The 14,729-nt window shown below is 32.2% G+C and overlaps 1 protein-coding gene and 1 long non-coding RNA gene across 2 annotated transcripts; both read left to right on the top strand.

Moving 5' to 3' along the window:
- Positions 1-323: 323 nt before the first annotated feature.
- Positions 324-4,284, top strand: LOC132634315 (E3 ubiquitin-protein ligase RSL1-like). Its single transcript, XM_060350583.1, has 2 exons — positions 324-961; positions 3,939-4,284. The coding sequence occupies exons 1-2, from the start codon at positions 567-569 to the stop codon at positions 4,000-4,002; spliced, it is 459 nt and encodes a 152-aa protein (XP_060206566.1). The 5' UTR covers positions 324-566; the 3' UTR covers positions 4,003-4,284.
- A 1,670-nt stretch (positions 4,285-5,954) lies between these two features.
- Positions 5,955-8,582, top strand: LOC132634314 (uncharacterized). The gene is made up of 3 exons (XR_009580110.1): positions 5,955-6,344; positions 6,918-7,179; positions 8,257-8,582. It is a non-coding gene; the product is annotated as an uncharacterized LOC132634314 (long non-coding RNA).
- Positions 8,583-14,729: the final 6,147 nt, after the last annotated feature.

Genomic DNA, 14,729 nt, shown 5'->3' with positions numbered 1-14,729 from the left:
AAAAGTTCAGAATCCAACTAACTGAGCGACGACCGCCACTAGTCGCAAATCATTTCAGTCAAATCTTATCCTTCTATTTTTCTGAGTATTCACGATTTTCATAATTATTAATCATTTCGTCATTTAATTACTCATATATTATATTAAACTATTCACCATTATTATTTCATATTTGAGAATAATTTATTTTTTCAAAATATTAAATACTCCACCACAATATTTTTTTATATAATGGGATATAAAACCTAAATTAATTAAAACTAAATACTATATGAAATATATATCATAAAGATCTAATCAATATCCGTCCTATTCTCCCAAGATTTATAATCATGTCACCGATGACGTTTTTATAATCGTATCATCGTGCGGGCGTCGGCACTTGCTTCGTCGGTTGAACTCACCAAGTCTACGTGTCCCCTTCCAACAACTTCCTTGATAAACAAGGCTTAATAAATTATATTTGACTAGTATAAAGACATACCTATAGCTAATGGACAAACAATATAGAATATTAAACCCTTTAATTGTGCGCACACATACATCAGCTTACTATTCCTAATTAAATGGCTCTGCCTAGCAAGATATCAGATGCCGAATGTGCAAATGAACTAGAAATGCAATATATTCTTGAAGACTCTTTAACCTCGAGATATAATGCTCTTGCAAGAAGGGAAGAACAATTGTACTGTCCTAATAAAAGATGTTCAAAGTTGCTCATTCTTGATCCTGTTGAAGGGATTACTAAGGGCAAATGTCCTTCGTGCAAAGGACCATTCTGCTCCCAGTGTCGAGTCCCTTGGCACACTGGGCGTAATTGTGACAAGTTTCAAAAGGAAGAAAAAGACAGAGAAAATGACATAAGGGTTAAGTTGCTTGCTGAGAATCGCAAATGGAAGAATTGCCCTCACTGCAATTCCCTTGTCGAGAAGGTTGATGGTTGTATGCACATCACTTGCAGGTTAGTGTGCTACTTTTGGCTAGTATAATTTATCAGTTTAAGTAATATACATCATCAGCGTAACACCCAGGGGCGGAGGGAGGAAGGGCCAAGGAAGTTAATTACACTATTTATACATAATTAAATTTTCTTTTTTATATATATACTAGACGGCCTATGCCCGTGCTGCGCACGGGCCCAACACTTTAGATTATAGTGCATCTATGTGTATGTAGTTATCTTTGAATAGTGATTATATATATATATATATATATATATATATATATATATATATATATATATATATATATATGTGTGTGTGTGTGTGTTTAAAACACGATTAATATAACATTGTAGTTTGTGCTCCGTATCTAAATTTTATTATATTAATGTTTGCTACGAATACAAAATTGGCAAATTTATTAATATTTTTTAAAAGAGAAGACTTGTTTAAAAAGAAACTATTTTCCTCTCTTTGAGATAAAACAATAGCAATATTTAAGCATCAATTGATACTTTCAATCTTAATTCGATTAATTTAAAGGTGTAAAATACTTATTATTTTTTTTATCAAATTTTGATTTGGATAATTCTAATTCAAATTATTAAATTAATTTACATGTTTAAAACGAAAAAAGGTGGAAATTGATTTTCTATTTAAACGAAGAAATACTATTTTTTAATTTTTGGTAAATATTCTCGGTTTAGCTCATTTTACTTGTCATGTTGTCTTTTGGATGGTTTTTTAAGAAAACGTCGATTAGAATTATAATTTGACTAATTTACCTTATTCATTATTTGATCTCCATTTGATATATTTTTTTTTACGACATTAATCTCTTTTCACATTTATTAGAGTAAGAATAAAAATAAAAAAATAAAAAAAATTCTATCTTATTTAAAATATAAAGATTTTAAGTATATTTATTTTAGTGAACATAACAAATAAATGACATGGCGGAATAGCAAATACAACAGTTTAATATCTAGATTAGATCTTAGGCTAATATAAAAAAAGAAAGAAAATTGTATGGTTTGACTACTTAACTTTTTGAAGAAAAGCAATTTCATTTGCTCCAACTAATGGATTGATACGCACGCGGCAATAAATCCATCATTATTGACTTAATGAGATACTTTAGAAATTACATGAATATTGTTTGATTTTTTAATATGGAGTGCACTTTTTTTTTTTGACATTATTAATTTGCACTATTTTTATGCATATATATATATATATATATATATATGCACTTTTTTTTTACATTATTAATTTGCACTATTTTTATGCATATATATACATATATAACTTTTTTTATATATATATATATTGCTTGATTTTGTCAATATGGGATACTATGTTCAAAACACGATTAATATAACATTGTAGTTTGTGTTCCGTATTTAAAACTTTATTATATTAGTGTTTGCTATGAATACGCACGTGGCAATGAATCCATCATTATTGACTTAATGAGATATTTTGAAAATTACATGAATATTGTTTGATTTTTTAATATGGGGTGCACTTTTTTTTTACATTGTTAATTTGCACTATTTTTTTAATATTAGTTGTTGTTTAATATATATGGGGCCCACAATTTTTTTTAATATTAGTTGTTGTTTAATATATATGGGGCTCACAATTTTTTTTTTTATTAAATTGGGACGGACGATGAGAAAGTGAGCCCAACCGGCTCTTCTTAATAGTATATAGTAGACATTGAACCAGGGGCGGGTTTATGTTGGTCCGAGTAGTGTCACATGACACTGCTTCGTCGAATTGTTTTACGAAATATAGATATATATAAAATAAATGGAACGAAAGTAAACGATAAATATAATAAAGTGACACTGCTTGCACAGAGCTGTGCGTTGGTCTGATGGTAAGGAGTTGCATTTTGAAGGTGAGGTCGCCAGATCAAACCCGCCTGGCCTCTTTTTTTTTTTTTTTTTTTTTTGTGCTTATACTATAATTTAAATCCTAAATATAATCCTAAAAAACAGTAAAATAACTTAGCCGTTTCCTACTCTAATTCTATACCAAATTGGTCAAGTAACTTAAAAGCTAAAACCCGAAAAAAAACTCATAAGTCATAACCTTAAAAATTCTTTTATCAATGAGAATATAATTGATGGCTGCCCACTTTTCAAATTAGAATATAAGTTCTTCTCATTCTTTATCCCGATTGCCACATCAGGTTAGCACTTTCTTCACCATAATATTTTATTAAGTGCTAGCAATTTTTTCATGACAATAATTTATTTTATTTCTAATTTATACAATGAAATTATTTAGTGTTCATCATATTGATATTTAAATTTACCTATGTTTTATTGTTTCTTTACGGTTTTTAATCCTCGTAAGAGTTATCGACATGAACTTTTTATTTTACGTCTTGCTAATATCGAGATGGTTAAAATTTCAATTTGAGAACAGAGTTCGATTTTATTTTCTGAAGGCATCCATAACACAATATTTAATGCAATTATATATTGTAGAAAAAGAAGTATTTAGTACTATTTCTAATGAGGCTATTATGGATACCTTTCAAAAGATGAAATCTCATCAAGGAGAATTGTAATAATGTACTTGGATTGAGTTTTATTAATATGATTTGAGTTGTCTTTTTGTAATATGATATCATTATAGTGATTTATTCAGTTATTCACTCTTTTACACGGTGACACTGCTTATGAAAAATCCTGCGTACGCCACTGTTGAACCTCTTTTGGCTTCTTCGTTTACTCTTTCATATTTTGAATCTCTTACTGAAAATTTTGAATTCGCCACTGATAACACCACTAATTCATTATTTACATGTTGTAGCACGGAGATCTCATATTTTAAAAAAGGTTTATCTGCAGATATATTTTTGTAGATATATTTTTAATTGACCTGACAGTGAAATTTCTTTAGACTGACGATGTGTGCATATATCTATTGTAACTTGTTTAAATTAACTAATGAATAAGCTTATATATATTGAGGATTCAGGTGTAAAGAACAATTTTGCTACGCATGTGGAGAAACTTGGAGCGAAAGGCATTGGAATTGCTAGACTCGTTAATCATATGGGGACTGGATGCTGGATAAAATGTTGCAGAATAAAAGGGAGAACGAAATCACTTTTTATGGTTTGTTTAAGCTTAAGATCTTAAGTTTTGTACACTTTCAGTGTATTTTTATATACATCTATATGTAAACCTCTTTAAAATGCGAGATTTGCGATCTTAAAAATAAGTTATGTTACTTGCTAGTATTATTAATTAAACTCTTTTTTTATTGTCTTTGATGCGGAGCATGCCATCCAAGTTGTATTGTTGCATAGTACGAACTTGAGTCTTGCACAGGATTCACTTGTTGTGCTGAATATGCTTGAATTGGAGACCAATTCAACAAGCTATGAGGCATTTATTTTTCTCTTTGTTGTCAAAAGTAAAGTACTTTTGGAGAGCAATTAGTAAAATGTACTTCAATGTCAAATTAATGGGACTGATCATATGAATAATCTATATGGATTTGACGCTATATCTATGTCCAACCAATTTAACACATCTATGACTTGAAGAGTCAAAGAGGTTTTTGTTTGATGATATTTTTCTTTAATATTTTAAAATATTAGATATTTTGACTGATGTCATTTTATATTTTAATTTATAAACGTCTTATATTACTCCTAGTTCTCAAATAAGAAAATTTTATATCTAATAACTTGAAAATTTATATCCAATATTTATATGAGAGTTACGTATCCAGGCTCCGGTGTGTCAGTAATAGAAAAAGATTGGATTGGGAAAGATCATGAAAGTTGTTAGTGTTGTTGGGGAAGTGTCACGACTCAAATCTGACACTCAGGCCGTGACCGGGCACCTGACGAGCTTCTACCCATAAGGCGAATCCTCTAAGCAAATCATGCGAAAATTAACGAATAAAATGAATAATACGCAAAGTCTCATAATATAAAGAAAAGTGCGGAAGCGAAATACAAATATTGAGTCTTGCCCATAAATCCCATAAAAATGTCTAAGTCATAAAACTGCTAGTCTGAATATAAAAGTACGAGACGTAGCTCGGAATACTACTAAGTCAACTAAAGAAGAAGAGGCCGCCATGATCTAATGGTGGCTCACCTCTACTGAACTGGACTGAACAAAGCTGGAATGAATCAAGTATCGGCTACCTGGTCACCGTTAACCACACCTGCACAGATACAACATCAACAAGTGTGAGTCTAAAAGACCCAGCAAGATCATCGACACTCTCAGCTTACCCCTGGGGCAAGTCTTTGAAATCCCTGATGTTACATCCCATATTTTCATGTGTTGGAAAGCGTGCAAGTTAAATGATATTAGTAACGAAGACAAGGCTATCCTCCCAAGCTTATGGGTGGTTGTAGTGATGGTACAGGTGTGTTATAAATATTTGAAGTTAAACAAATCTAAGAAAATAAGTCTCGTCGAGGTTCAAAATTTATTTGAATGGAAATGCAGTCCGAGCTATAATACCCCGTATTTTTGGACTAGGAAATTGGACCTACCAACATGAGTAAATTTATTTAAGCCTGGAGATTTGATCATATTCAAGCGTGAAATGAATATCTTGGTGTATACAAGGAATGAAGTCCCGAAATGATTTAAGACAAAAAAGTGTGACGACGATGATTGAAAATAATATTCTATGTGTGGCCAATGAGGTTATGAACTAGTGTTACATCACATGGTCATGGTAATGGGTATACGAAGTATGTTAAAAATAACTGCTATTTAAGTGAGTTGAGATCAAGAAATTAAATAGTGATTTTATTTTGTTACCATGTGCAACAATTACCCATTAAGTGAATAAGATTGTTACTAGTATATTTAACAAATTAGCTAACACGTTAGTACTATTATTATTCCAGCAAGATGAGTTGACATTAATATATTAGTTCTAGTCTTTAAATTAATGTAGGGCATCATAGTCATTTTCATGCTTACCCCTTAGTTTTAATAGTTCCATATACGTGTCTATGGTTCCATAACTACACACTATCATTAACTACATGGCTTTCATTTCCGTTGCCGACACATAAATTATTTTTGTAAATTCTTACTTCACTTTTCCCCTTCAATCTTCTTCGTTTTCTCCGTTTAACATTTACACGATGTTACATTAAAATTTCCACTTTTCATTACGTTTGTTACACCCCTGCCACTTAACCTCTAGATATACATACACTTTCTTACCTATAGGAAGCAAAATAGGTTGCTGGATGTTTCCCCTTCAACAAGGAGTAGCAAACTTTCTCGTCCTCTTTCATTGATTTCATGGTTATAACATCAGTTTCCTCCGAATCTTAGCAAAGTACGGGATTACTTCGTGGTGAAGTAAGGTGGAAAAGAGTATTTCTTGGCACATAAGGTAATAATTCTCCACTCCTAGATATAATTAAATTCATCTAGGTCATAGTTAAATTGTGAGACGGAAACTACGAAATTAATTACGGAAAATCGGATAAATTGTTATTGTTATCATGTGGACTATTTGGTGGTTGTTATGAATTATTTTGTAGGCTGGAATATTATAGGATTGGCTGTAGTTGTAATAAAAAAAAATTAATTATGTGAATAATTTGTTAAATTTTTGGATTTAGTGGAAGACTAAAAAAGGTTAGCTAATGAATTAAATAGATAAGTGGGAAAGGACCCTTTCCATATGCGAGCCACTCAATAAAGGTTGAAATGATTCATTCTTCATATACGTATTTGGTGGCAATCTTAAAATAGTTTTAGAATTTATAATTATTAAGGGTGGGCCCCACATTCCAATAAATAAAGGAAAGATAGTTCATTGAGTTTTCAACTTGTAAAGTTAATTCCGTTAAACTAGCAGCAAGCATGTTCAACGTAATAGCAATACAATTACTTTTAAACTTATACCTTTACTTTATCAATTCTCATTGAAGATGGATAACTGTACATCAACTCTTTTAAGGTAGCCCATCTTGAATTTAAGATATTCATCAAATGGAGTGGAGGTAGCAATGAAAACTATATGCATCAACGTGTTGTGTTTATTTCCAAGTTGTCGAAGCCGCTTGTTTCTTAGAAGATTGAGGAAGAGCGGACAAATTCCATCTCATTTACGGTTAACGTGAGAATTGGACGGACTGGTTCCGTGGTAGCTATTTAAAAGGAAGTATATAAGACTTGCAGGTTCAAGAAATGAGACATGGGATGAGTGAGTAAGCGATGAGGTATGTAAAGCTGTCACTTCCTTCTTTTGGCATGTCTTAGGTGTAAGTGATGAATGATATGGATTTTGGGGTAATTCCATTCATAAGTTTGAGTGACATTTATGATTCTTATTCACTTCTTGATATTATCATTTTCAAGTGATTGAGCCTCCCTCTCCAGTTTTCTATACATCGTATAATAGTCGATATATACACGCTCCTATTCTTGGGAATTCTATGATAACTAATACTCGAACTTCTATAAGATGTTTCATATTTTATTGACATATGACTATGATTTCTAAGCCCTTTTGATATACTTTATGATGACATTCGAGAGTTATTTGATATGTTCCGAGTAACATTCGAAAGGTATTTAATATGACTATTGTCCTGATTTTTAAATGATAGCTCGTGTTGATTATTCCTTGGAGTCTTCGAAAATGTTTTAATTTGCATATGGTTGCTCACTACTCCACTCGTGCAAGTCTCAACATGCCTTTCACTGAGTCCCGGGCCAGGACACGTTTTCGTGCACAGCTTTACTGCATTGTTCACCGAGTCCCTCACTAGAGGGCCGGGACACGTTATACGTATATGTATATGATGATATGATGACATGATGATATGATGATACGATGATGGCAGCCAGGATGGCATTTGATGACTTTATTCACCGAGTCCCTCACTAGAGGGCCGGGACACATTATATATATGCATGATGATGATATGATTTTATTCACCGAGTCCCTCACTAGAGGGCCAGGACACGTTATATATATATGCATGATGATGATATGATTTTATTTACCGAGTCCCTCACTATAGGGCCGGGACATGTTATATATATACATATGTACAAGATGATTACCTAATTATGTCACTACGTCCCATAACAGGTTGAGTATGATATATGAAATTGACATGCATGATTTATGTTTCAAAGGCATGGTGTTTTGATATTCTGAACATTGTACTTGTTTCCTGTACTTCTTATTTCAGTTATGATCCTGATTACTATATTTCATGCTTTACATGCTCAGTACATATTCTGTACTGACCCCCTTTCTTCGGGGGGGCTGCGTTTCATGCCCGCAGGTACAGATACTCGCTTTGGTGAGTCGCCAGCTTAGGATTCCCTTTCTGCTGTCTTGGAGAGCTCCGTCGTTCCGGAGCCTAGATTTTGGTACCGACTTCCTGATATGCATATATATATGTTTTTGTCCATGGGTACGACGGGGCCCTGTCCCGTCATATGTTACTGTTGATACTCTTAGAGGTCTGTAGACATGTATGTGGGTTGTGTGCAGATGTGGTTAGTTGTGCCTATATGGTCATTATGGATGTTCTAGCGCTGTAGCAGCCTTGCCGGCTTGCATATATTATCGTTTTGTTGTGGCAGCCTTGCCGGCTTGCATATATTATCGTTCTGTTGTAGCAGCCATGTCGGCTTGCGTGATATTCTGATATGTAGTGGCAGCCTTGTCGGCTTGCGTAGAATAATAATATATACAGTGGCAGCCTCGTCGGCTTGCGTATGTCATTACGTTGGGATTGATTGAGGACCTATAGTATCAGTCCGATTATGTCTGACAGGTATATATGGGTGCCCAGCTCGGGCACTAGTCATGGCCCGCGGGGCTGGGTCGTGACACCTGATAATGCATAAAAGCAATTACACAACAAGTATATTAAATATATACAAACACTGAAGTTAAAGCTAAAATCATGAAGCACAACCAAGCAAAACATGAAATACTCTAAATCTGAATCTATGCTCACGGGACATAGTACGTATTTATCTCTGTCTTACCCCATTTTCCGGAGAGGGCATTATTTACCCCCATCTTACCCGGATGAGCAATACATGAAATACACTGAATCTGAATGTATGCTCACGGGACATAGTACGTATTTGTCTATGTCTTACCCCATCTTCCGGAGAGGGCATTATTTACCCCCATCTTACCCGGACAAGCAATAGATGCCCTACACTGAATCAGAATCTATGCTCACGGGACATAGTACATATTTGTGTATGTCTTACCCGTCTTCCGGAGAGGGCATTATTTACCCCCATCTTACCCGGGTTACTTAAAATTCTAGCATATATCTCTCACTGAACATCAATGGGACCTGTGGAAGTATGCCCCTCTGAAGATATGATAAGTGGAACATACATCCAATCAATACCACCTATAAACTTTACATTTATATAAATAGTATCTATTTAAGCGAAATTACGCTAAAGGACTCATACGGTCATTACTTTAGAAACTTGGAAATTATCCAGTTTAGATCATGCTCGCCCACTCACACGAACTAAATGGTTTAAATGCATACATACAACACAAACCATATGCTTTTTATGAAAAGCAAGTAAACTAAGAGTTTAAGCCTCACTTGCCTTATAACCGGAATGCAAACCTATCTTGGAACGCCAAATTCTCTTCAAACGATCTCCAATAGCCTCAATCTATTTAATAACATAAATAATGCGTTCAAATTAGTCTAGGGAACTGATTCCATAATTTTAGGCAACCCTAGGTCAAAGTCCAATAACTATCACGCTATTAGTAGACTAATCCATTTAATCACCGCTATGTTCAACAACTCAATTGGTTTAAAAACGTTTCCACTATGCTGTTAATGATATAATTTATAAATCTTCTCTTATCATTAAAACTAGAAGAGAGTAGAACTAAATGGCAATTTTTTATCCGATCAAAGAAAGAAAAAGAGGTTAACAGAAGCATATATTTGTGGTTTGAAAATTTTGGTGCAAATTCCTAGGTACAAAATCCCACTTGTCTATTTTTTCTGCGCGCGCCCATACACACATAGTCTCGGCACACTACGGTAGAAATTCAGTTTCATAATCATCCATCCCCATACATGAGTTATACGATCCATGCCTTATAATAATATAATTACACAATAGTTGGAGATGCCAAAAATGAATTCCCTGTACAATGTTGAAATAAAATCTAAAAAGGTATTGTTTATTATTAAATAATATTTCTACTCCCAAAGCCTAATGAACACAATCTTGACACCCATAATCATTACGTCCCCAAAGATGAATTCTTGACATTATCCCATAAAGAACAAATTGTGCTACAGATCCTAATTCAATTCATGAAACATGGATATAGAAGGAACTAAGTGCAGTACCTGAACATGACAGTTGGAAATTTCTAATCTTCCTCACTTTCACAGCAAAACGTCTCGTCTGATGTTTCATGTTATTCCCCTCAATATCAGAATATTATACTAATACCTAGTAACAGTCTAAGACGTGGCCTGTAAATAAAATAGTGGGTCTGGCCCTCTTATTTACTTAACTGATTTCCCCATTTCATTTATTATATCATATAACCTATATTTTCCAATAAATATATATACCTACATATAATATGAATATAATCAATACCCATTTCGATATGAAACTCGTTAAAATTAGTAGGCTATAATTAAGAAAATAACTCTAAAATTCACTCGAAAAATATCGGGCTGTTACATGAAGCCTCTCATTGAGAAGAAAAAAGAAAACAGATATGCCGAATCAACAAAGTGAAACGTATAAAGTAATGTCTTATTTAATTGAACATGTTTCAATGAATCGACCAATTTCCATTTGTTTCATCATAATTAAAATACTATTTATCGTTAACCCATGGTAACTCTCTTCTTTTAATGAATGAAAGCTCGGAGTTGATTGTATTTTGAGAACTAATTATCTCAACAAAGGTCAACATATATAATAATATAATTAAAAAATAAATTAACCTTGTCTAATCTATATCTATATATATAATAAAGTTAGGCATAGACAAGGTGATGTGGCACCTCTCTATGACCTTCATTCCTATTTTTTTTTTCATTTTTTTAACATTTTCCCCAACCTTTTTTTTTATTATTATTATTATTATACAAGAATAAATACGTCAATTAGCCATTTAATCATATTCTTTAATGTGAGACTTGAGGAGACTAAAGCTCTTTTATCCTAAGATTTCAACGTGATAGTTAATGCACTTAATAATCTTTTCATTTTCTCCTCTCTCCCCCACTATAGCAATAATGTTATAAAACGAGAGTTAATCAGAAGTTACTGTAACACCTCGTACCTTGGCGTTAGGTTGCGTCGTAGTAAATCCGTATGAGCTTGAAAGAATTAAGGTCATTCATGAGGTTATAGAGGATTATGACAGTGTTATTGTAAGATCCCGTAAGTTTGACAACCATGATACCGTTAGATATCATTTTGATATGGTATATATATTTGCTTTTAAGTAAAACCCTTTAGTAAAGATTTGATAAGTATGATTTCGGTTGTTACTATTATTACTACGGCAGTTACTATTATTACTACTTCCGGATATGCTCTAAATTATAGATATGATATGAGGGAGTTTATAAATGAGATTTTCCCTTATTATAAAGATATAAATTATTTTCTCATAAGAAAAGAAAGTGATCTTTTTATCATTTTAAGAACTTATAGTACAAAATCTGTACTCTTGATATTAGGTTGGAAAAGTAAAATGTGATGAAATATATTTTCTAGATTACAACTATATATAAGAGAGAATGAGGGTTTTTTGTAGTCCTCAGAGGATTATTTTTGTCATTTATTAGAGTTTAGTATAGGATTTCAATATTTTTATGCTTACATATGGTTGCAATTAGTTATCTTTGCCTTGCATTTTCTCACTTTTTACCCTCGTTAATTTCTTAAGACCACCCCACTTGGACCTTCATAATTGGTGTGTTGTTTGACTTTTTGTGATCTCTTGTTGGTCTTTATTATTAGGTTATTATTTGTCCGTCGTGGTAAAGTTTAGAAATTTTGCAGCCAATTTTCTTTTCCAATTAGAGAGACATTTGAACGTGTCTCATTATACTAGATGGCCTATGCCCGTGCTGCGCACGGATCCAACACTTCGGATTATAGTGTATCTATGTATATGTAGTTGTGTTTAGATAGTGATTATATATATATATATATATATATATACACTATGTTCCAAATACGATTAATATAACATTGTAGTTTGTGCTCCGTATCTAAAACTTTATTATATTCGTGTTTGCTACGAAAATTTATTAATACTTTTTAAAAGAGAAAACTTGTTTAAAAGAAAACTATTTTCCTCTCTTTGAGATAAAATAATAGCAATATTTAAGCATCAGTTGATACTTTCAATTTTAATTCGATTAATTTAAAGATGTAAAATACTTATTGTTTTTTATTGACTTTTGATTTGGATAATTTTAATTCAAATTATTAAATTAATTTTACATGTTTAAAACGAAACAAAGTAGAAATTGATTTCTATTTAAACGAAGAAATGCTATTTTTTAATTTTTGGTAAATATTCTCGGTTTAGCTTATTTTACTTGTCATGTTGTCTTTTGCATGGTTTTTAAGGAAATGTGAATTAGAATTATTCATTTGATACTAATATCTTTTCACATTTATTAGAGTAAGAATAAAAATAAAAAAGTAATTAAATTATATTTTAAGTATATTTAGTTTAGTAAACATAACAAATAAATGACATGGCGGAATAGCAAATACAGCAATTAAATATTTTGAAGATACTTTGGGAATTACATGAATATTATTTGATTTTTTAATATATGGGGTGCACGTTCCTTTTTTTTTTTTTTTTTTTTTGACGTTGCCTTTTTTTTTTTAAATATGGGGTTCACTTTTTTTTTATGAGTTCGGAGAGGGTGTTTTTTGGGATATTTCTTACTAAATATATACATATTATACATGTTTTGAGATATTTAACCTTTAGTGACGACGTTTTTAATTGCCACTAAAACGCCTGATTTTTCTATAGCAGCCATTTAGTGGCGACGTTTAGTCGCCACAAAAAGTCTTACTTTTTTTGTTTTTAAGCTGTAACGACCCATTTGGTCGTTTAGCACTTTTAGACCTAGTATTCCTAATGTCACACCCCATTTTAACCCAGGGTCAAAATTAGGGAGCACGACGTATTGGTGATTCCTATTTATTTGTTTTAAGGAGTCGCCACCTAATTAATTTAACGGTGAATTAGGACACCTAAATGTTAACTAAGGTAAAGTTAAAACTAAACCTCCGTCAATAGTCTGCTTAACCAGTGTGATTCTGGGTAAGGGCTCTATATTATCCTAAAGGGAAGGGGTTAGGCATCCTTTAGAATCCGTTAACTTACGGTTATCCAGCCAAACTTAGGTTAATTAATTGAATTAAATGCGGATATAATATTTGAGAAAATAATTTTGTAAATTATTACTAAGGTTTAAAAAGGATAAAAAATATTGCAATGCTATTTAAAATAATGCTTATAGATATTACTAAGGTTTTAAATGAGAAATATTAGTTAGAATAAGACGGATAGAAAATATGATAATTTATATAGAAAAGGAAATTTCAAATGCCGTTTAGCAAAGAGGGTTTGAAATGTTAAGTAACACTTAAAGTACGTTGATATGATTTTAAATGCTAATACTATTTTAAAACAAAACTTGTAGAAGATAACTTGCATATGAGTAATAGTTTTAATAGAAGATTTCGCAAAATTTGAACTTTGAATAAGATAGTGTGATATAAATATGACTATGTAAAAAAATCTAGACTACTCTTTAAATGGAGAGCAGAAAGAAGTGAATTCTCTTTTAATTATCTTTTATTGATTATGTTTAATTAAATGCATGATTGATTCGAACTTGGAGGGTTATTTATAGATTATACTTATAATTGCGTACTAGTGGCGTTTTGAAACGTTTTATGATAGAATGTGATTCCTTTTATTTAAAATATATAGTCATGTCATTTTTCAAATTGATTATTTCAAATAAATAAAGCATGAAAAGGAGAGAATAATTTGTGAAATTGATTGTTAGTTCTCTCTTAAGTTAACTACCCCTAGCTAAGGTTAATCCACTAATTCATCTAAAGTTCATCTAAATTAAGAAAATAACACACAAAAGAAAAAGAGTTAGTCATACAATACAAATTAAATACACAAAATAAAATAGAAGGGAAATAAGTTAAATGGGCTCAGCCCATTTTCGGACTGATAGTTGTTTGCCTGGGCCAACAGCCCAATATTTTGTTTCCTCTGCTGTGGACTGTTGCTATCGTATGGGCCTTAGCCCAACATTATTTCTTGCGAATTGATGGGGGTGACTCGATAAGAGAGTTTCGTTGGGCTTTAGCCCAACATTGAATGCGGAAGACGAGTCCTCGGACTCGTATGCGAAGGTCATGCATAAAAACGAAAGGAAAAGAATTAGTATCTAATCAATGAATAAGGTTAAACATGTAGAATATAAATTCAAAACATGTCAATAGACTATGTGTATACCATATGTATTTAAGTACACTTCATGTATACACCTTCATGAGGGTGGGTAGAAGATTACTATTGAAGAGCTTTTGCCCCCATTTTCCCGATGTCGCACAAGTTCCAATGGATTTCACGAATCCAGGCATGGCTAATACCGGGGAGGGTTCAAGCTTGATCCATAATGACCAATCTAACCTCTCCATCAACATGATTCAATAAAAG

The sequence above is a fragment of the Lycium barbarum genome, chromosome 3, assembly GCF_019175385.1.
Source record: "Lycium barbarum isolate Lr01 chromosome 3, ASM1917538v2, whole genome shotgun sequence".
Taxonomy (NCBI): Eukaryota; Viridiplantae; Streptophyta; class Magnoliopsida; order Solanales; family Solanaceae; genus Lycium; species Lycium barbarum.
Note: the sequence above shows the minus strand (reverse complement) of the source record. Positions and strands in the feature narration are given on the sequence as shown.